The sequence below is a fragment of the Protopterus annectens genome, chromosome 1.part2, assembly GCF_019279795.1.
Source record: "Protopterus annectens isolate FY-2018-M chromosome 1.part2, PAN1.0, whole genome shotgun sequence".
NCBI classification, from domain to species: Eukaryota; Metazoa; Chordata; order Ceratodontiformes; family Protopteridae; genus Protopterus; species Protopterus annectens.
Genome location: NC_056727.1, coordinates 1,174,069,409 through 1,174,092,038, shown reverse-complemented (window position 1 = coordinate 1,174,092,038; position 22,630 = coordinate 1,174,069,409). Strand labels below are relative to the sequence as shown.

At 43.1% G+C, this 22,630-nt stretch overlaps 1 protein-coding gene across 1 annotated transcript in view; it reads right to left on the bottom strand.

The window, feature by feature from the left end:
• Nucleotides 1-22,630, bottom strand: part of PTK7 (protein tyrosine kinase 7 (inactive)) — a 2,009,558-nt gene that overhangs the window by 811,146 nt on the left and 1,175,782 nt on the right. Inside the window, exon 6 of the mRNA XM_044060033.1 lies at nucleotides 2,768-2,898. Coding sequence (XP_043915968.1) covers nucleotides 2,768-2,898 — 131 coding nt within the window. The remainder of the gene's footprint in view (nucleotides 1-2,767; nucleotides 2,899-22,630) is intronic.

The window sequence follows — 22,630 nt, the reverse complement described above, 5'->3', positions numbered from 1 at the left end:
CCACATTAGGAGGCTCAACACTCACAGTGGCTTCGGTGGTTGCAGTCTGGGTAAGGGCCGAGGTACCTGCGGTCTCGGTTACAGAAGACACCGCCAAAGAAGTGTCGTCGGTAGTCAGGGACTGCATAGGCATCTCGCTGAGAACCGGACCACGTGTAGCCGGTTTTGGCGTGGTGTCGGTGGGGACCACGGACCTCACGTGTCGGTCCTTGTCCTTGCGTTTTTTGGACAAAACGGTAGTCGGAGTCTCCGACGACATTTTATAATCAAAGGCTTTACCAAAAAAGTGTTGGGCGAACTCCGCCCGACACTTAATAGTGAGTTTATTGAAAGTAGCGCAAAAGCGACAGCCCGAGACGTCGTGGTCTGGGCCTAAACAAGGTATGCAGAGGGAATGGAAATCCTTATGCGGTATTTGCTTCCCACAAGAAATACAATTGTCAACTTTTTCTGACATCGGTCTGAGGCAAGAAAAGTTTCCCCAACGGGGTACTTAGCTTTAATGAAGACTTCGGTTTCCAATTTTTCGTAAATTCAGGAGCTGGCCGACCGGCACTTGCGAACTGCTTCTGCTTCGGGCACCGCGCGGCAAAAAAGACTGAAGAACATGGCGTCGGCTGTGTCTTATATACCCCTGCCTCACTGACGTCAGGAGAGAAAGCGACAACAGCCGACGCCGGACCTAGACTTTGGAATTTGGCCGACCGAGGACCCGCCTGACAGCAGAAAACCCATCTGTGATTACTGCAGCTGTATGCACGATGAACATCAGCATATCTGGATGCAAAGCAACAGACTAGGAGGGCCACTTAACACCTATACTTTCCCAAGCTGATCCATGAACTGAGTGAATACAACTTAGACTGCACAAAAAGACTGTAGAACTAGATTCATGTATGACTTACAAAAAATCCATCTACAGATAGTGGATGGAATGGTACATGAGAAGTGGGATAAAAGGTAACAACCACACACTGCAGACAGGCTTCTCAGAGCAAATGAAATGACAAGAGCAAATTTACATCTTTCTTCAAAGAACATATGCAGTGACAAACTGCTGAGAAGGCTAACAAGCAGTAATGTTATTCCTACCTAGGTTAGAGCTGGAGGAAGAACAAAAGGCAAGACCTTAGAAAGCCCAGTTCTGACATGGTGAGGTGTCGAAGGAGACCCAACTCCTGGAACTTCAGTTCAGCACAATGTCCACTGAAATCATGTGTGTCATGAATGCAGAAGTTCAACGCTCCTGCTGCAGTGGCATTTGACTACAGCACTTTCTAGTGAAAGGTTAATTGCCTGATTGATGAAAAATCCAGTCCATCTGGATCGGGGATCCTTATCCAGTGAAACACCTTTTCATTTGGGGCAAAGGAGACAACAGACTACTCTTCCTGTTGAAACAACTGGATTTTTATCAGATAAAACCTGAAATGACAGTGCACAAAAGTGTGAAGGTCTTTTCCCTTCAACCAAACACATGGAGGTGAATGGACTGGCTGAAGTACTGTGAGAAGGAAATACATGGGTGAGCCCTAAGGGACACCAGAGTCTCTTCAAATAAGGGTCTGTGGCACAAAGATCTTAAAGAGTATGTGTCAAGATCAATAACAAATCATCTCCCAACAGGAGAACTCTAAAGCTGCCAAGCCTCTCTGTCCGAATGGATTGTAGTCAGAACTTACAGTCAAGATCTGTCAAAGTTCAATCTCTGATGAACAGTTTTTTTTAATATAAAACTGGGAAAAAATGCTAAATTCCTTTAAAAAAAACAATCAACCAGTACTAGTTCACTTTTCTGAATTCAACAAAGTTATGAAATGTGGTGATGCCAAAGATGTGCACTGTGACTGTGGAATAATGAAGACCCAAGTCAAACTGGTGACAGATAGGTCATGACCACCTGCAAGTTAAAACGCTGACACGGAATGGTTTAGTTTTCAGCCCAGATGAAGAGCCTCTTTCACTCAGAAGAGTAATGTGATGAATGGAAGGCTTTCTGGCAGCTTCATTCATTTCAGAAACTCCTGTCAGTAGTTGCACAGGGGACATATAAAAGGGGCACCCTTGCCTTAAAGTGGACAAAAACCCTTCCTTGATATGTACTGTGACACGTACTTGCACTGTCAAGGACCAGACACCAAGAAACCATGTAATCTCAGCATTGAGAGAGTTATAAAGCTGGATGGAAAGGTGAAGCATGTAGGAATCATCTTGTCACCAAATGGAAAATGCTTACCAATAACTGCAGACTAATTTCAGTTGTAAATTGGTCTGTTCACATGGATGGTTGCATTACTCCCCTTGTAGTTGAAAATGCAATTCTTTTTTCTGTCTATAGTCGCCTTTACTATCCCCACCATCTCACATTGATGCTAAAATCCCTAACTTTCAGCTGCACATTGTCTCACTGTATTTATGCTGAAACATTCAAGATTATATCTAGTGACCTCATTGGGATTTTCAACTCGTCTTGTAGCACAGTGCCAAAACTCAACATGGTCATCATCCCAAACATGCAAGAAATGTCCTCCATGTTTCTTACCTTCAATAACAAGGCATTCCTTATGAAATAGATTCTTAAGAAAAAAAATTAATAGCCAAATACTGCATTAAACCATCTCTGCAAGTGGTAAAAAAGAGGACTAGGCTGATTACAGTAAAATGCCATTCTTAATGTGTTCTATTACCACTGCTACAGTCTCCCTGACAGACAATGAAGTTGCTGTAAAGCAGCATTTTGATGAAAGACTAAAGATGCTTTTCTTACCCGCTAAGTGTAAAGATGCTTCGAGAACTAACGGCTTTCCTTTAGATCCTTGTCCAATACACTTGTAGACACCAGTATTTTTTGGTCTTACTTGAGTCACCAGCAGGGAGCCATTAGAAAACACCACCATGCTGTACAAAGAACAAAAAAGTACATAAAAGTTTTTAGAATCAGCAAACTTTAAACAACTTCAGCACAGAAAGTTGGGCTGGCAAACACTTGTTTTACGATGCATTATGCAATCTAAACTCTAATACAAAGCAGACCCATAAGAAAAATTAAAAAACTATCTGCATTATACTACACTTAAGCCATTTTAAAATAATTTGCAGAAACTTATTTCTTTATGTCACAAAGCTATTTAGAGAGACTTGGTCATAAATACTGAAAACTCAGCCTACCACCACAGTCATTCTGAAAGTGAGTGAAACAAAGACTCGGCAAATGGACTCCAGCTTCTATACATTTATCTAGGAAAGGAAGGATGGACAATCTCACAACCTTCTTTACTTCAAAAACGGCACTACATTGCTATGTACCACTGTTTGTCAGAATAGACAACACCAACATCTGCTTTAAACAGATGGTAGTTTACAAAGGTGTTAATATGTCTGAATCACATCACTACCGAAGAAAATGTGAACGAAAAAACAAAAACAAAAAAAAACATCGCTATCCTAGCCTGGTGGACATGAAAGTACTTATCTAACAGAACAGCACACTTCCACACAATATTCCATTCTAAGTACCACTTGCATACAAATGATCACAAAGCCACAACTAATAAATGCCAGGATTTGAACCATCTTCATTGGTACAGAGTGACAAAAAAACCCTGACTATGGCCCAAGTGACCAGACTGACCACATGGAATAGCAGCTGATTATCTACCCTGGGAGGAAAGGGGTGGACCAGGACAGTTAAGTGCCACAATCCTTCAGAGGATGAGCAGTGATGCAAGAACTTAAGTCTTGAAATGTGATAACCTTATCACGTGTGTATATGAGCATGCATATCTGGGGGGAAGCACAGCAGCTCCCATGGTGACATGGGTTGCTTATCCCCCACTAAGAGGGTATCTTACACCTCCATCATATATCCTTCATTGTTGGGATGATGCCAAGGACATAATGCACATTCAATGGCTGATAGAGCCCCATACCCTTTTCTCAACAAATGTCATCACCTACTCTGGACCAGTAATCGAAAGAGCCTAAATCCTCACCACTGACACTGGAGAGGGATGTTCACTTCAAATACAAATGGATACACACAGTATTTCCAGATGAACACCTCTCTGCATCAAGCACAATTTCCCCTTAAGAGCACACAAGGAACACAGCCTGGGGTCTGGGTTTCTCTCTCCCCAGGTCCCCAGTAAGGCTCCCCACTGGCAGAGCTGCAGAGTTAAATCCTCAGCACAGTGTCCACACCAAGTCCACCACCACTCTCTCTCTGAAACCAATGCTTTGTGTCTGTGCTCCAAGCAGTTGACAAACACACACACACATTTAATTTTGACACAGACACACACACACACATACATGTGGGAAACATTGGCAAAGATTACCCACTCTACCAACTTTGCCCAGACTATAAGGCAGATTCACTGCCACCAGTCAGTTATTACAAGGCTCCTAAAAGGGTATCCAATTAAACTGACTGAACTTAATACTAACACCAATGGTAATGTTGCCCAAGCAGCAAGACTTTCAGAAGTGGCCACAGTGTCACCAACAGATACAAGTACTCTCAAAGGCTAAAATATTCTCTAAAAGGACCATACGTTCATAGGTAGGTACTAGGCTATAAGTCCTAGGGCCTATATAAGCCTAGCCAAAATGGTACCCTGGCTTTTGCCACCCAAGAAAATTATTTTCCTGTGCCCTGTTGAGCAGAGCCACAAAAGTGATCCCTGGGGTGAATTTCCTATTTCCCATCCAATCATCAAGATTTTTCTTGAAGAGTGCTAATGAGGATCTCTGATTGACATAGACAGGTTGTCTGTTCCAGAGTATGGGATGTCTCTGGGACAGGAATCTATACCTCCAACATGTTCTGTTTATTGTGGTGACAAGGTTTAGGTCCCTAGAGCGTGTAGCTCGGAGGGTTTGGGATTTCTTTAAGTGGAGCATGTCCAACAGCTCTGTGTTTGACATAGCTTTGTATGTTAGGCAGAGATCACCTCTGAGTAGGCGATATGCTACGGAGTAAAGCTGAAGTTTTTTGAGACAGTCTGCGTAGGGCATCTGTTTGAGGCCAGTAATCCTCTTTATGAGGTATTTCTGTGGCCTTTCCAGTTGTTGTAGATGTCTTGTGAGGTACATGCCAAAAGGGGCGTTGTACTCTACAATGGGTCTAATGAGTGATGAGTAGAGGGGAACAATGACCTCTTTTTTTTGGATGAGAAACCTTTTCTGATGAGGTGAGCCACGTAGGATTTCCTGACCACTGTGGCGATGTGATTATCAAAGAAGAGACTACAGTCCACCTCTGTCCCAAGGTCTCATCACACTTTTGGCATTAAGTAGACTACCACTTATGTGGTAGTTCATGGGTACAGAGTTTTTACCAAAGGGGATGACAATACACTTTTTGGCATTGAGCTTCAGGCCATGGCTTTGACACCAGGCATCTCAGTGAGGCCCTTTTGTAGTATGTCCACATCCTTAGGAGTTTCAATTATGGCTCCTAGTTTGCAGTCATCTGCAAACTTTGTCAGCCAAAGACCTTCTGTGTTAGCCTGTACTTCAGAGAAGTAGATACCAAACAGGAGAGGACCCAGGACTGAACCCTGTGGTACTCCACTTGTCTGAAGTCGGATTTGGAGTCTGCTACTTTCACAGTGTGGGTTCTGTCTGTGAGACAGTTGGCAACCCATCTTTGGACATTTTACATTTGTTTATTTTACATTTGACCGGGAAAGTATAGGGATTTATACATACTTTAGTGAGCTTATCTATAATTCCAGAGTGGGTGATGGTGTCGAAAGCCTTGGAGAGATCTAGATAAGCTGTGTGAACCACCTTACCCTCATTTATGGCTTTGGTGACTGCTTCAAAGAAGTCAATCAGGTTTAGGAGACATGATCTGCCTTTTACAAACCCGAACTGGGTAGGGTCCAGAGTCTGGAGATTACCACTGTCTTGGAGTTCCATGATGATATGTTCCATGGCCTTGCAGACCAGGCTTGTCAGGCTAATGGGGCGGTAGTTCCCAGGGGTCTGTCGTGGCTCCTCCTTTGTGGACTGGGATAACCGTCGCGGTACACCATTCAATGGGCACATAGCCTGAAGTGAAGCTATGATTGAACATGGTACTTAGGTAGGGTGCCAGTTCATTATGTAGTTTGTGTAGAATGCAGCCTGGGATATTGTCAGGTCCCATGGATGCTGTGTTCGTGGCTTTGGAATGTGTTTTTTACCTGTGCAGGCATGATTACAGGCACTTTGCATTCTTCCGGTATAGAGATGGGCCCTCCAGGGGGTGAGAGGGGGGTAAAGTTAGCACTGATCCTATGTGCCAGGATGTTGGCAATATCAGTTGGTTCTGTATATTTAGTGCCATTGTGCTGTAACTCAGAGCAGATGTGAGTATTGCCATTGAGATCCTTGACATAGCTATAGAATGCTTTGTGGGTGTCTTTAGAGTCAGTGGTAATTTTGTTTTCGTAACTAGCTTTGCAGGATTTTATGAGGGATCTTAGCTTCTTACTGAGGCTGACCAGGGGAGTTCCTCCAGTCATGGGATTTGACTTTTTTTTGCAACAGTTTCTTTCTTCTGTTGTAGAGTTTGTTTATGACAGGGGACCACCAGATTGGCTTCCTTTTTTGGGAGGATAGCATCTTGGTTCTATTAGGGATAGCATGATCCATGCACTCGTGTAAGCGCTTATAAAGTGCATTTGTGTAGGATTCAGCAGTCATACCTCTACTGCCCGTCTGCATGGGTGTCATGAAATTTGCCACTTCTGTCTTAAGTGTGAAGTTGGCTTTGAAGAAGTTTATTATGGTGGTTTCCCTAATTGGGGGTGGGGGCGGGATGTGGATGTCTAGGGTGATTAGCTTGTGGTCGGATCTGACCAATGGGGAATTGACCTCTGGTGTGGAACACCGGTTGCCCAAATTGGTAATGACCAGGTCTAGGACATTGCTGCCCCTGGCTGGGGTGTGAATAAGTTGATCCAAGGTGTTGGAATTTATGAATTCCTGAAAACGTTGAGCAAGAGAGTTGGTACATGAGTAGTTTTCCCAGTTAATAGTGGGGTAGTTGAAATCGCCCATTATTAGAGTGTTGTGTTGTACCCTAATACTTTCCAGGGTATCGGAGTGGGAATCCTGGGGCATTGTGGGGGGTCTGTAGCAAGCTACAATTTGGATTGTGGTCTTGCCCAGAGTTAGTTGCACTTGGATAATCTCGGATGCATTATGCTGTGCAACTAGCCTGGAGATGTGGACATCCTTAATGAATATGGACACACCTCCACCTTTACTGCTTCGTTCCAGGTTAGGTGACCAAAAGGTGTGGTATGAATTATAGCCTGGTAACGCAGGGGTGCTTTCTGGAACTTTGAACCAGGTCTCTGTCACTGCACAGATGTCGATATTCTTCATTTTAAGGAGTGCCTCGAGTGAGTGCATTTTGAGGTTTAGACTTCTAGCATTGAGTAGCATTACCCTCAAATTTTGCTGGCCTGTACAGGTTACAGTGGTGAATTTGTCATTTGAACCTTGCCTAAAAAAGGCACTACAGGGGTGGCAAGAACCTTAGCCAGTATCCGGAATCCCAAGAGCGACAGGTGCAGGCCATCTTCGGCAAAGAATGTGGTTTGTCGATCATGTCATCCCAGGCAGACAAATACTGGATCCCCTTAGAATGACACCAGAAGCTTAACCAATTGTTGAAGTCAATTTGTCCTTGCACTGTGGTATCATTCTGGGTGATGGCAGGATGCTACTCAGGGCTAGGGGCATACCCTGCCTGGGCTACAAGATCGGAGAGCTCCTCCAGGTCTCTTTTCATGTAATCCAGGGAGGTACATCTCAGGTCATTCACACCAACATGGAAAATGACAGTGTCATATTTGTACTTGTTGTGGAGTGACCTGAGTGCGTGTGTTATGTGGCATATCCTGGCACCTGACAGGCAGCTGACAGTAACTTTCTCCTTGTTTAGTCTGGTAAGTGGGACATTAGTGTGCCTGACTATAGAGTCACCTATGACTAGAGTGCTGGGTACGTTATGCCTTATGGGTTGTGGTTGAGTGGCACACTGAGTTTGTGGGTATGTGTCATTTGGGTTGTGTTGGGGGTGGAGTTTGCTTGCGTTTCTGCTTTAGAGATCCCCGATGTTTGGGCAAGTTTTTATTGAGAGCCTCCGCGAATGTAGGTGTGTGTTTTGTGTTTCTGTGTGTGCGTTTTGGTGGTGTAGGTTTTGAGGGACTATGCGATGTGTGGTGTGGTGCAAGTGTTTACCTTCTCCTCTTGACAGTCTAGTCCAGTCTTGGGTGAAGAGAGCTTTGCTTCCAGTTTGGCTATATAAGTGCATCTCTCACAGGTTGTAGTGTTGGGTGGTAGGAGGAGAGGGTTGTCTGTGTACATGAGCAATTGCTGCATTGCCCCAAGATGCCCAGATTCATCAGGTAGACAGCAGAAATCACCGGGAGCTGACCCTTAGACATGCCTGGATAGGTGCTTATTTATTAAGTACTAAAAACTGCTTTCCTCTAGACAAGTGAGGAAAGTTGAGTGCTGCAGTAATTTGCAGCTTATTTAGTCCTTACGACGAGTTCTGAACAAGTGCTGAGTTCAAAGAAACAGATTTGAGTGCTGAAACTAGAAAATTGGCTAGTTCTAAGAAATAAAATTAAGCTAGATCATCTCCCTCCAACACAGAAAGGCTTGGGGGCTCAGAAGCCTACAAACAGTCTAGACCACTTACAGGAAAGGCAGGAAACAAGCTTAATTTTTTTTCCCCAGATGCTCTCTTTGTACACAGTAGGAGTGCCTGAAATCAGAATATGATCTCACTGTACTCAGTTGAGTGAGCAAATGAGATGGGCCCAGAAGGAGTATCCAAACACAAACTTACAAGAGGGGCGGGCAGTTTCAAAGCCACCAAGATCAACACCAAAACAAAACCAGGGTGGGTGGGGAACTAACTGAAAAAACAGAGTAAAAAGTACAGTTGTGTACCTACCGTAAATGTAGATGTTCAAGTGCATTCACTGTTGCAGTCATTACACTTGGGTTATCCTGCTGGCAGGCTACCCGTAGTCGGCCTGAATTTCAAAGTCCTGGTCTGGCGTCTGTTGCTGTCGCCTCTTCCCTGATGTCAGTGCGCCAGGGGTATAAAAGATGCAGCAGACGCCATTTTCTTCAGTTTTTCTTGCCCCAGATGTCAGATGCCCCCAAAAGGGTAGGCTATAAAAATTATGATCATAAAAAAGCATGCACATAACCTTCATCTACAAGCAAATACACCACATAGGTTGTATAGAATAGATAGGAAGACTCAGCAAAGAAAATAGGGGGGATGGTGGGAGGGTAACCTGGACTGCAACAGTGAATACACTCTAACATCTACATTTATGGTAGGTACACAGCTGTACTATGTTCATCGTGTTTCACTGTTGCAGTCATTACACTTGGGTTGAATCCCAAATCCGAGGTTGGGCAGCTGGACCTAAATAGAGTTTGGAGTGGCTATGAGGCCCTGCAGAACTGCAGTGGCAAAGCCTGCTCTGGATTTAAGAGTAGAGAGGTAAATGGCAGTTCTATGTAAAAGTGTGCACTGAAGTCCATGTTGCAGCCTCCAAAATATCCTTGGTTGGTACTCCTCTGAGGAAGGCTGCTGAAGTGGCTGCTGCTCTGGTAGAATGTGGCCTAATGCCCTTGGGCACTGATTTGCCATGTTGTGAATAGCAGAAACGAATGCAGTGGCCTATCCATTTTGAAATAATCTGCTTTGAAATGGCTTTTCCTTGGGAACCTGCAGCATATGCCACTAAGAGTTGCTCAGTCTTTCTGAAGGCTTTAGTCTTGTCCAAGTAAAAGGGTAGCTGTCTGTGTATGTCCAAAGTACGCAGGAGTCTCTCCCCCTTATTCTGTGGGTTTAGATAAAAGGTAGGCAAATGTATGGTTTGGTTAAGAGCCACGCTGGACACTACCTTAGGCATAAATGTCGGGTTTGTCCTTAGAGAAACCCTGTCCTGATGGAAAATAATAAAAGGTTCCACAGCCATTAGTGCCTGTAACTCAGACTCTTCTTGCTGAAGTTATTGCTAGGAGAAGAGCGGTTTTGCATGACAAGTATTTTATTTCTGCTGTATTGGCAGGCTCAAAAGGAGGCAGTGTGAGCTTTTCCAAGACAAAATTGAGGTCCCATGTAGGTACTGGAGCTCTCCTTGGAGGTCTTATGTTTTTGGTCCCTCTGAGAAACTGTCTTATCAGTGGATGAGAAAAAATAGGTGGGTCCGTACTGTAATGAGCTGAAATGGCAGAGGCATGGATCTTAACTGATGAGAAGGATAGGCCTTTGTCCAGCATCTCAGTTAGGTAATGCAAAATCTGAGGAATATTTGGTTCAAGTGAGTCAATTCCCTGCGCTTGGTTCCAAGCACAGAATCTCTTCCATTTTTCTGCATAAGATTTTCTGGTACTGGGCCTCCTGGCCTCCAAAATAACATCCATAACTGCTTTAGAGAGAGGTGTGTTCTGAATGATTACATTATCCGCCATGCAGCCAGATTTAGGGTTCTGAGTTGGCTGTGCAGGATCTGATTGTTCTATTGGTTCAGCAAATGAGGTATTAGAGGCAATGTCCAGGCTGGGCCTTGAGACAAGCTCTTTATGATTGGGTACTAGTGCTGGCGTGGCCAGTCTGGGGCAATCAGTATCATTTTTGGCTTCTCTTGTCTGACCTTTAGGAGTACACCTTGGAGAGGAAAGGCAGAGGAGTGAAGGCATATATTGTAACGGCTTTCCAGCTGAATGAAAGGGCGTCCACTTTCCATGCTTGCTTGTGATAAGTCCGAGTGCAGAGTCTCTGTAGCTGGCAGTTGTGAGGGGAAGCGAATAGATCTATGTCTGGGCATCCCCATTTCCCTGTTATCAAGTTGAAGATTTGTGGATCCAGTTTCCACTCATGAGGATCCATGAGATTTCTGCTTAGTTCATCTGCCAAAGTATTCGTCTTTCCTGGCAGGAATTGCGCTTGCAGATGTACTTGATAAGTCAATGCTGTGTTCCACAAAGTCATGGCTTACCTGCAGAGGGGGTAGGAATGTGGGCCCCCTTACTTGTTTATGTACCCCGACTGTAGTATTGTCCGTCTTTATCAGTAGTTGTCCTGGATGAAGTAGGTCCTTGAAGGCTGTCAGGGCATTTTGTACAGCTAGCATCTCTTTTTGATTGATATGAAGATGCTGCACCCCCCCACAGGCATAATCTGATGCATCTGTTAGTGTCTGCTTGGCAGTGGGTAAGGTGAATGGCTGTCCCTTGTTGTGGTGACAAGCCTGTGCCCACCATTGAAATTCCTGTTGCAGGCAGGGAATGAGAGTAATTACTGTTTCCAGGCTGTGGCAATGTTGAGTCCAAACACTTTTTAGATACCATTGTAGTTTCCTCATATGCAGTCTTGCATATGGAATTAGTAGAATGCAGGAAGCCATGTAGTGCAGAGCCTGCAGAATTTTTCTTGCAGATAACTGGGTCTTTGTTGCCATGTCTTTGAAGAAAGAAGTCAGATGCCTTTGTTTGTCTGGCGTGAGATAAGCCATCTGGGCAGTTGTATTTAAGCTTGCACCCATGAATATTTTCTCTTGAGAGGGTACTAGTTTTGATTTATTTTCGTTTACTGTGTACTCCAGGCAAATTAGTAATCATTTTACAAATGCCAGATGCTGTAGTAGAATATCTTTGTCCTTTGCTTGAATAAGGCAGTCGTCCAAGTAGGAGTATATTTGAATTCCTCTGTCTGCAAAATGCAATTACTGGTGCCAGGCATTTTGTGAAGACCCTGGGCGCAGTAGATAAGCCAAAGAGCAGTGCAAAAAATTGGTAGTGTAGTGAGCCAGCTATGAATCTGAGGTATCTTCTGCAAGATTGTCTGATTGGGACATGCAGGTATGCCTCTGAGGTCCAAAGGTACAAGCCAAGCCTTCTTGTCCAGCATGGGCAGAAGCTGCTGTAGAGTCAACATTTTGAATTTTGGGACGTCCAGAAAAGTATTTAGAATAGACAGGTCCAGAATTGGTCTCCAGGCTTTGTCTTTTCTTGGTACTAAGAAAAGTCTTGAGTAAAATCCTTGTCCCTGCTCTTGTTGTGGCACTGGCTAAATAGCCCCCATGTCCATGAGAGATGAAACTTGTTTTTGTGCCTCTTGCCATTGATTGCGTGGCAGGTCTGGCATACCTTTTGCCTTTGGAAGGGTGTGAAAGTGGAACCTGTAGCCCCGAGAGACTATATTTAAGACCCATTTGTCCTGGGTGATCTTGTGCCAGTTTTGTGAAAAAAAGTGCTAACTTTCCCCCTAAGGGTGCTGCCAAAAAATAAGTGCTTGGCATTGGCAGAGGGAAGTCATTGGGACTGTTTTCTATAAGGCTGTGATTTATCATCTCCGCTTTTGGAGGTAGAAGCACCCCATTGTTTAGGCCTGTATGAGCCCTGGGGCTGTTGCCTGTCTCTAGGGTGCCTGAATCTGCCTCTTTGTGGTCTGTCTGACACTGGAAAGGACCAATTCTTAGAGGGCCAGTTCCTGCTAAATCTGGGTGGCTGTACTTGTATGAAATCCTTTACTGTCTGCATAGATTTTGCCTTATCCTCTATTTTCTTTAACACCTCCTCTGCTTTAACACCTCCTCTGCTTTAACACCAAACAAAGTATCGTGCTGTAATGGAGCATCCAATAATTTTGCTTTAACATGATCAGGCAGATTCTGTTCCTTTAACCAAGCATGCCTTCTAATAACAGAACCTGTAACAGCGGCACTGCACGAGGCCTCCAGTGAATCATAGCCACACTGCAAAGTATGTTTTCCCACTTGTTCCGCTGCATGCAATAAATCCTGCAAATCTTTGTTCTCAGAACATTCATAATTTGGCAACATTTTTTGTTTTAACAAAGACATTAAGTATTGCTGATATTTGAGCATATGAAACTGACAATTTAAAGCCCTTACAGCCAAGGTAGCAGAAGTGTAAACTTTTTTCCCCCATCTGTCCAAAGCCCTAGAATCTCTGTCTGAAGGGACTGGGTTTTTGGCAGAAGCAGCCTTGACCCCTTTGGGACCCTGTGAGATGGTTTCTGGGTCAGCAGCAGGGTTTTTGTAAAGAAATTTATGGGAGTCTGGGACCCTGTAGTATCTGTCCGGCTTAACAGGGGCAGGAGGTAAAGAGTCTGGAGACAGGCCAGACTCTGAAAAAACATCATCTACTATGTCTAGAACAGGGGGAATTGCAAGAGGTCTGTGCTGAGGAAGTAAAAGAAAGTCTCTAAGTCTTTTCTTAGAATTGGAAAAATCCTGGCTCTCCCAATGGAAATGCTCCCTCATGGTATGCAGGGTTTCCCCAAAAGAATAGTCCTCAGGAGGAGAAGCTGAAGGAATAGAATCTTCAGCATCAGAATCCTCATAGGGAGGAACAGAATATCCCTGATCAGAAGAGGAATCAGAGGAAATGGAAACCTGATCAGAGGAGTCATATTCAGTGTCTTGCCTAGGCCTCTTTATCAGGAGGGGGATGGGAACCCCTGATCAAAGTAATTAGGTCTTCGGCCATTTTGAGCATCAGTTTCTTAGGCATACACACCTGTCCTGCAGAATGCTGTACTGGTTTCCTTGTCTTTAAAACTGTTTTAGACTTTGTCTTGGATGCTGAAGTAGGCTTTATATAAAGTTGTGTAGGTCTGAAGACACCCTCAGAAGCCGATGCCTGCTCAGCGGCTCCGGACCCATCTCAGGGATTAATTTCCGAAGGGCCAATACCTTGAGTATGAGGGGCCTAGCTGTCTCCACGTGGGAGATGGAGGCGGCCTGTGGCTCTGAGGTAGCGGGAGTCAGGAGCCGCGAAAGCGCCTCACTGAGCACCGGCGACTGGCCAAGAAGAGGCTTCGTCGTCGGTTTTGGACCTCGGATGCTTGTCCTTGTCTTTATCCTTGCGTTTTTTTATGAATTCCGGTCGTCGGTTGTTCCGACGGCATTATGTAGTTAAACCTTCTGCCAAAATAATGAAAAGCAAAATTATTCCAACGCTTAACAGTGTGTTGGTTAAATCTAGTACAAAACCGACAACTAGCAACGTCGTGGTCAGGGCCCAGGCAAGGAATACAGTAAGAGTGGAAATCCTTATGAGGTATTTGCTTCCCACAAGAAATGCAATTGTCAACTTTTTCTGACATCGGTCTGGAGCAAGAAAAAAAAAAGTTTCCCCAATGGGGTACTTAGCTTTATTGAAGACTTCGGATCTGAAATTTGACTTCGAAAATCTCAGGAGTCGGCCGACCGGCACTTGCGAACTGCTTTTGCTTCGGGCACCGCGAGGCAAGAAAGACTGAAGAAAATGGTGTTGGCTGCATCTTTTATACCCCTGGCGCACTGACGTCAGGGAAGAGGCGACAACAACTGACGCTGGACCAGGACTTTGGAATTCAGGCCTGCCAGCAGGATAACCCAAGTGTAATGACTGCAACAGTGAAACACGATGAACATCTTCCAGTTCAGTTAATATTCAATGCAACAAATAAATCAATTAAAATGCTGTATTATTTGAAAAAAGTGCATACAAAAGGTACTTAAATTCTCTAATACGTGCAGTTGAATACAGCTAGATCTTGGCCGGCCAAAGCTCAGGTTTTAAGCAGAAAATATTCCAAAATATACCACTTAAATAGGCGACAATGAAAGGTTTAAATATATTTAATCAATAAGACGAGAATATGAAAATATGAAATATCTATTTACAGTAAACACCAGAGTTTCAATCACAGGAAATATTAAAATAACACAGCTGGAAAGATTCACACAGTTACAGAAAAAACAATACTTAGCTATTCTCACTATAGTTTTCAAAATGATTTAAAGAATTCTTATCCCTGGTTACTTACTAGAGCAAGGAAAGATGAAGCTGGTAAGGGATCCTTCTCTGTCCAAGAAAGAGACTGCTCCTGAGACTTGTCTCCTCTAATATTAGAACATTATTTCTCTGCAGAATGACATCACATACATCTGGCCATCTGACTTCTGTTTACCATAAAACCTCCCATTGCTAGAAGCTGTCAGGATTTACCGCATAGGTGTCAATACACACACACACAGAGCCTTGCTAAGATCTGCTGCAGCTCATGAAGTCAGAAAATGTTCAAACCTCCACCCCTTCAGAATAGCAATTAGTTAATGACAATGCAGGAAGGTTCCTAGTAGATGTTTGATCTCTGGCTGCATACAAAACTGTGAGATAACATCTTTATGGCCTAGTCCCAGTAATTTAACTTTCCTATTTCTCAAAGTCACGTGGCTTGAGAGTAACCTCTTCTCTTCCAGTATCCTCTGTTACAATATATACATCTAAACCAGTTATAATAATGCATGTACATTTCTTTGCTGGCCAGCAGGGCACACTGTTCCTACATTTTTAACACAAGCGGTTTTACAAATACAATTTTCACACGCATCTGTACAAATCAGTCTGATATACAAATGACATACATTTTTTTACAACATTCCAGCTAGCTCTGCTGGCATATGTTACACATCCACTGCCCTACTTCTCCTGGCATAGCTGGCAGTACCTCCTACAGTCACACCTACTACCAGCTTCTCTAGATCCAATGCTCAACAAGCACTTCAAAGTAGCGGAATCAGTTACATTAATGAAGTTTCTTTCTAGAAGATTAGAAGATATTCACCTGCAACCTTAGCAGTCAAACTCCTTAAAACCCATTGTAATTTAACCTGCAGCTTCGTTGGATAGTTCAGTATGACCCCGACTTCCTTTTATCACTTAAGGCATTTCAATATAGCCTGCATTTCTCAGTCATTCAGCTGCCATGTCATTGCTAAAAAATAAAACTGAGGGGGGGGGGGGTGAAAACATACTTTCTGTAGAATTTTGATTCTACTTAAGCTGTTTAACCTCAACCTAGCCAGAGTCTGCATTTTACACTGAGAACAGTGACTGCCCCTTCCTGTCACAACAGTGGCCCCTCTACAGAGGCAGGCAATTCCAGGCTTATCAGCTTTAGCAGCCTTATTTGCAAAGCCATGCAATATACAACAGCAGAATCCATTTATGCAAACAGACAACTTAACAGCAAAACAGTGGTACAGTGGATAGTATAGTAAGGTCACCTAAAAGCAAGAGATTCTCTGGGTTGGTTCTCAACTGGGGTGCCTTCTTTGTGGACTTTGGACGTTCCTTCTGTGCTCTCATGGGCTTTTCACATGTGCATCTATTTCCTCCTGTGTTCCAAAGACACGGTAGGTAAATTGGCAAAAACTAAAATGTCCGTAGGGTTGTGCTTATGTGTGTGCGTGTGTGTGTGTGTGTGTGTATATATACGAGCTTCAGCAAGAGATATGGAAGGCCTAGCAATCTACTTACATTTCCCCTTTAACTGAAACTCCATGGGTAGCAGTGGTCTTTCACAGGATCAGCATAGGAGTCAGCTGTGACTTTTCCATGTGAATGGAGTGGAAGGTGTCTTAACAGATCAAGACCCAAATCAGTTTAGAAGACATCTTAACTGATCAAGACCCAAATTAGTTTGGTTTTGAGAAAGAAAGCTTTTGAGCAAAGTAAATTTCTTTGAAAATGTTAGAGAGGATGTGGACAGTCTCTCCACTAATGTTGTTTATATCTTGACCTGGTGAAGGCTTCTGACACTATCACCCATGCTGGGCATTAGTAAAAAATTAGATAATATAAACTCTTATACTGTCCTCTAGATTACAAATTACCTATCCAGCAGATTCATGTTGTAAAAGTGGTTGACCTTAGTAGTTTGCAAAAGCTACAGTTTTGGAAAACGTGACTTTAAAATTTTGTTCAGAAAATGTTTATAAAAGAAAACTTCTATATAAAGAAACTTTTTTTTTTAAGTTAAATTCTGTGTGTCCCTTGGGTCTTAATTTGGACTGTAATTGGAGATTGCTTATTTAATTAATTTGTATTTTACTAAAATAGTTTCTTCTACCTCCAGTACTGTTAGGATGGCCTAGGCAACCAATAATGCTGTGCTAGCCAATTTGCCTCTCAGCTCTACGGGTGTCCCAATTCAGCAGTTACAACCCACTGTAACACTAAAGAAAGAACGAACACCTGGTGACATTTCTCAAGCTCCTTGTTGTTCCCAATCTGTATAAGTGTATGTACCTGAAAAACCACTTCTCACAAAGTTTAACGTTTGTGTTATCGCATTTCTATTTCCACATTTGCTGCATTTTTGTTAACCTTGTGGCAAGCACAGTTTACTGGGTATGCCCCCTACCAGCCCCTTCTCTCTCAACTCCCTGCCTAAAGTAGCTTGGACTTTCACAAACTTCCACTCTATTTGCAATCTTAGAAATTTTAGAGGGGTAAAACTCCTAATCTGGAAAGAACCCGCATTTCTGTCCAGCAAAAAGAAAAGAAAGTATAAAGTAAACAATACATCTGTTTATGTTAGTTTAGATTGTTTTTGTAGCACCAGACTTGTACCTTTCCCGGCTTAGCCCTGCTCTGTTCATCTACCCTACCCTCTTTCCCACCCACCCCTGCTATCCTTTAACTTATACCTAACCACAGCTCCACACCCTAGATTCCTCTATCCCAATTATTCTATTCTTAACCCCACCCACTTCCAAACTACCTATTCCCTGTTTAATTCCCTTTCCCTCCCTGTATCTCATTGCACCCTCTCTCTTACAATCCTTTCACTTCTCCACCCCTATACATCTACCTTTTTGCTTCTGCTTACATACCTTGGTCTTGGCTTCAACACCAAGTCTCTACAACTACCGTCTGTGGTTTCTCCTTACTTGCCTTAAGCTCCAGCACCAATCCACATCTGTCTATAACATTATATATTTTTCTATATAAGCAACACCACCATTATTTCTGTCTATAACATTATATACTTTTTCTATACAAGCAACACCTCCATTACTTTCTAACTCAACCACCTACTCTTATACAAATGTACTCATCATAATACTACATATCTCCAGATAAAATCTTCCTTCGCTTATCTCTCCCTCCTTACTAAATCTCTATCTACTCTTTACACCTACTTTCCTTTATGCATATTGTATAACATAAGTCCTACTGAATTTCTCATCTACTCTAATACTTCTTAACTACAATGTCTCCCTATACTTATACAATAATCCTTACTATATCCTTACATCTCCATCTACTCTCCCACCTATCACATGATATAACTAACATACCTCTCAAATCAACTCACTCAACATCCACCTACACACAAACTCTTAAGTTATTCCTCAATATGCGCTATCATATTTTCTTCAGACATGATTCTACTAACCAAAGTAAAGGTTTTCCACCAACACAAACACTACTATAATTTTCCCAAATTTTATCCCCTCCAAAAAATAAAAAGAAAACTGTTGCTCTCTATTCCAAATATCCTTTCTAACTTAATAAAATGTGGTGATGTACACCCTAACCCTGGGCCACATTCCAAAATGGACAGCCAACCAAACCCCTTAAAATCATTAAACTTTACTACCACAAATATACAAAGCATCAGAAATAAAATTATCCACTTCCATGCATGGTTAAACCTAATCAAACCAGATTTCACTGTTATAACTGAGACATGGTTAAAACCAACCATTAATAATACAGAATTCCTACCCCCCAACTATTCATGTCTCAGGAATGACAGACCACACAAAAAAGGTGGCGGTGTCGCATTAATATATCCAAACATCTATACCATAGTCCCCTACTCAAAACCTATTCCACAGTTCTCCTCCGCTGAACTTTTAGTTACCCTATTAAAACTCAACAGCCATAAAACCCTCTGCATCATAGTTCTATACATTCCCCCAGGTGACAACATCCCCATTCTAGAGGAGATTCTTCCTTGGTCATCCAAAAATATTCATAACACAACCATCATATTAGGGGAATGTAAACAAACTGGATAGATATCACCAATCCAAACCTCCCCTCTAACCTATTCAACTATACCCAGCTCATTTCTGACAATCAGCCCCAACAATAAAATGACACAAGGCTCAACCTTAGATTACCTAATAGTATCAACAACCACCTACCAGTCTTCGTCATTCATAAAACAACCACAACTGCCAGTAACCACTACCTAAAACAGACAAGAGGCCTATCCCATTTCTCTCCAGAAACTCTAAATGAAATCTTAAGTCAAACTGTGCTCCATTAAATACCATACCCCTCGATGATGCAGTTGAATTATTTAATTCAACATTTCACAAAATCTTAGACAGTATAGCTCCACCCAGAACTAAGAGAGAGTCAAGACTAATCATGCAACTTGGCTCACAAAATCCATTAAGCAAATCATGTCCTCTAGAGACAAAACTTGGAAAACATGGCAGAAACACAAAAACCCAGCTGACCTGGTACTATACAAACAACTACGTAATAATGCCAAAAGGCAGGTTACCAAAGATAAAAAAAGATTACTTCCACATGCTACAGCACCAACACATACTAAAGCCACAGAAATTCTGGGGATCAATAAATTCCCTTATTCATATTGGTTCTAATACCAACCCTTGTCCTAACCCTAACAACACCCCTTCTGAGATAGCCTCTCTCTAACTCATATTTCATCTATACCATTGCAAACTGACCACTACTTCCCCCCCCCCCCCAGCAAACCCAAACCCCCTTGGCCTGCAAACTACTCATTCTAAACCCTACTTTCTACCTAATTTTTCTTTCACTCCCATACCTACAAGCACCATAAAGAGACTCCTTCTAAAACTCGATGCCCCTGAACCTACCTACTGAATTTCTAAAAATTAGTGCTAATTCCATCTCTTACCCCATTAGTATACTAATCAACAGATCCATCCAAGAATCCTATGTTCCTAATATCTAGAAGAAAGCTTATATTCTTCCTCTAAGCAAAGGTGGCAAAAAGTCTGGCATCTCTAACTTTCGGCCCATAGCCATTCTCTCCCCAATCTCTAAAATACTAGAAAAATGTGTTCATACCCAACTTCTCAACCACTTAATTAGAAACCAGCTGCTTACCCCAACCCAACATGAGTTTAGACAGCCATAGCACAAACACAGCTCTCATTTCCTTTGTTGATAAAGTTAATTGAACATGTGATATTGGTCAGATGTCTCTTCACTCATCCTTGACCTTTGAAAGGCATTTGATACTATTTCTCATCCCATTTTGCTCTCTAAACTCAATGATCTAGGTGTTTCAACCTCAACCCTGAAGTGGTTCTCTAGTTATCTCTCTGACAGATACTAGTCAACCAAATGGCTACAATCCTTCTCCACCTTCCTAAAGGTCTCCACAGGTGTCCCCCCCAAGGCTCCATATTGGGCTCCCTTCTATTCAACATATTCAATTACTTCCATAACTCACTATCCCATGCAAATGTAATACAATATGCCGATGACTCCACAATCATTTGCACTGCTAAAACCCCTTCTGAACTTCTACTAACACGAAATGCCTTCACATCCACTGAAAAATGGATGGCAAGAAATCACCTCGCTCTCAACCCAAACAAGACCAAGCTGATCCTATTCACTCCAAAAAAACCCCCCCCCCCCCAAACAGGGCTGAACTCTCTATCCACTCCCAAAATAACACTACCATAGAAGTAGTCTCAAATACTAAACTGCTAGGGGTCACTACTGATGAATCCCTAACATTCAATCTCCACATACTTAACATTAAAAAAAATCACCAGAAACTAGGCAACCTCTATAGACATAGCTATTACCTCAATAATAATGCTAAAAAGACTCTAGCTTCAGCTTATCTTCTACCATCCCTCCTATATGTTGCCCCCATCCTCACAAACCTACACTCTTCCTCACAAACCTACACTCTTCACTAAAAACTAAGCTTGACATATGCTACAACGAAGTAGCCAGATTTGCAACAAATGCTAGATCCTCTTCTCATCACTGTTCCTCTCTGCATCAGCTTAACTGGCTAGAACTCCCACTCCATCTCAACTACCTCCATTTAACTACAGCTCATAAAATAATATATAGACCAAAAGCCTGTCCATCTCTCTCCCTCACATTAACTCTGTGTCATCCAAACCGACCCCTTAGATCAGAAAACAAAATACTACTGAAGGTTGAAAAACCCCAACTCCCAGCTGGTCAAATGCCCCATTCCTTCACTACCTCCAAACTTTGGAATAAACTCCCTACTATTAATACTCGCACAAGTGTAGTGGAGCAACAATATTAGGTAATGCAGTAGAACTAATTATATTGACTACATATTAGCCTCCAAAAAGTGAGAGTGGTAAGAGGGGGAGAAAGGGGAAGAAACAGATGTTCCTTTTGGCATGGGCATAACCAGCAGGAAGAGGGGTGTTGTCTAAGGAATTTTTTTTAGAGAGAGCAGGGGTTGGGATGGAGGTTATTGAGGTAGGGAGGCTATTCCAGAGTTTGGAGGTAGTGAATGCACTGCCTTGCCATTTGAGCCCCCCATGCATAGTCTGATGAGTCTGTTGTTAGACAATCATCCAGGTATGGGTAAATCTGAATATTTCTCTGTCTGCAAAATGCAATGGCTGGAGCTAGACACTTTGTGAACACCCTGGGCGCAGTAGATAAGCCAAAGGGAAGTGCAGAGAACTGAAAGTGCATGGAGCCCGCCCTGAAATGTAGGTATTGTCTCTGCAGAATTCTCTTATTGGGATGTGCAGGTAGGCTTCCTTTAAGTCTAGGGTTGCCAGCCAGGCATCCTTGGCTAGCATAGCAAGAAGCTGTTGAAGAGAAAAGTTTCCCCAACAGGGTACTTAGCTTTATAGAAGACTTCGGTCTGAAACTTGAATTCAAAAATCTCAGGAGTCGGCCGACCGGCACTTGTGAACTGCTTCGGCTTCGGGCACCGCGCGGCAAGAAAGACTGGAGAAAATGGCATCGGTTGCAATATATGTACCCCTGGCGCACTGACGTCAGGGATGAGATGACAGCAACCGACGTCAGACCAAGACTTTGGAAATCCGTCCGATTGCGGGACCGCCTGACGACAGAATAACTCAAGTGTGATGACTGTAGCAGGGTAACACGATGAACATCCTTGTCTCCTTAGTTCAGCTGGGACAGGTTGAATAGCCCTGATACTGAGAAGGGAGAGAACCTGCTGTTGGGCCTCCACCCATTGATTTGGGGGGAGGTCTGGCCAACCATTTCAGGTTGGTAGTGTGTGGAAGTGGAATCTGTATCCTTGGGAAACTATGTTCAAAACCCATTTGTCCTGGGTAATGAGTTCCCAGTTTTTTGCATGCAGGGCGAGCTTTCCTCCCAAGGGAGCAAGTAGTTGAGCAGGGCATGGAAGGGTTAAGGTTAAGACATTGTGCCATTTTTCCGTAGGGGGTGGCTTACTACTCCCTGCTTTGGAAGTGGGAGCCCCCCCCCCACACTGCTTTGATCTGTGCATAGCCTGAGACTGAAGTCCTGGAGGTCTGCTGTTCCTGGGTTTGGACAGAGAAGGCCTGGAAGGGACTGGAAAGGACCAGTTCTTTGAAGGCCAATGCTTACTGAATCTGGGAGGCTGTACTTGTATAAAATGTAACAGTTTGCATAGATTTAGCTTTTTCCTCCATCTTTGAGGACTTCCTCTACTTTGTTGCCAAAAATGTGGTCTTGGTTTAAGGGTGCA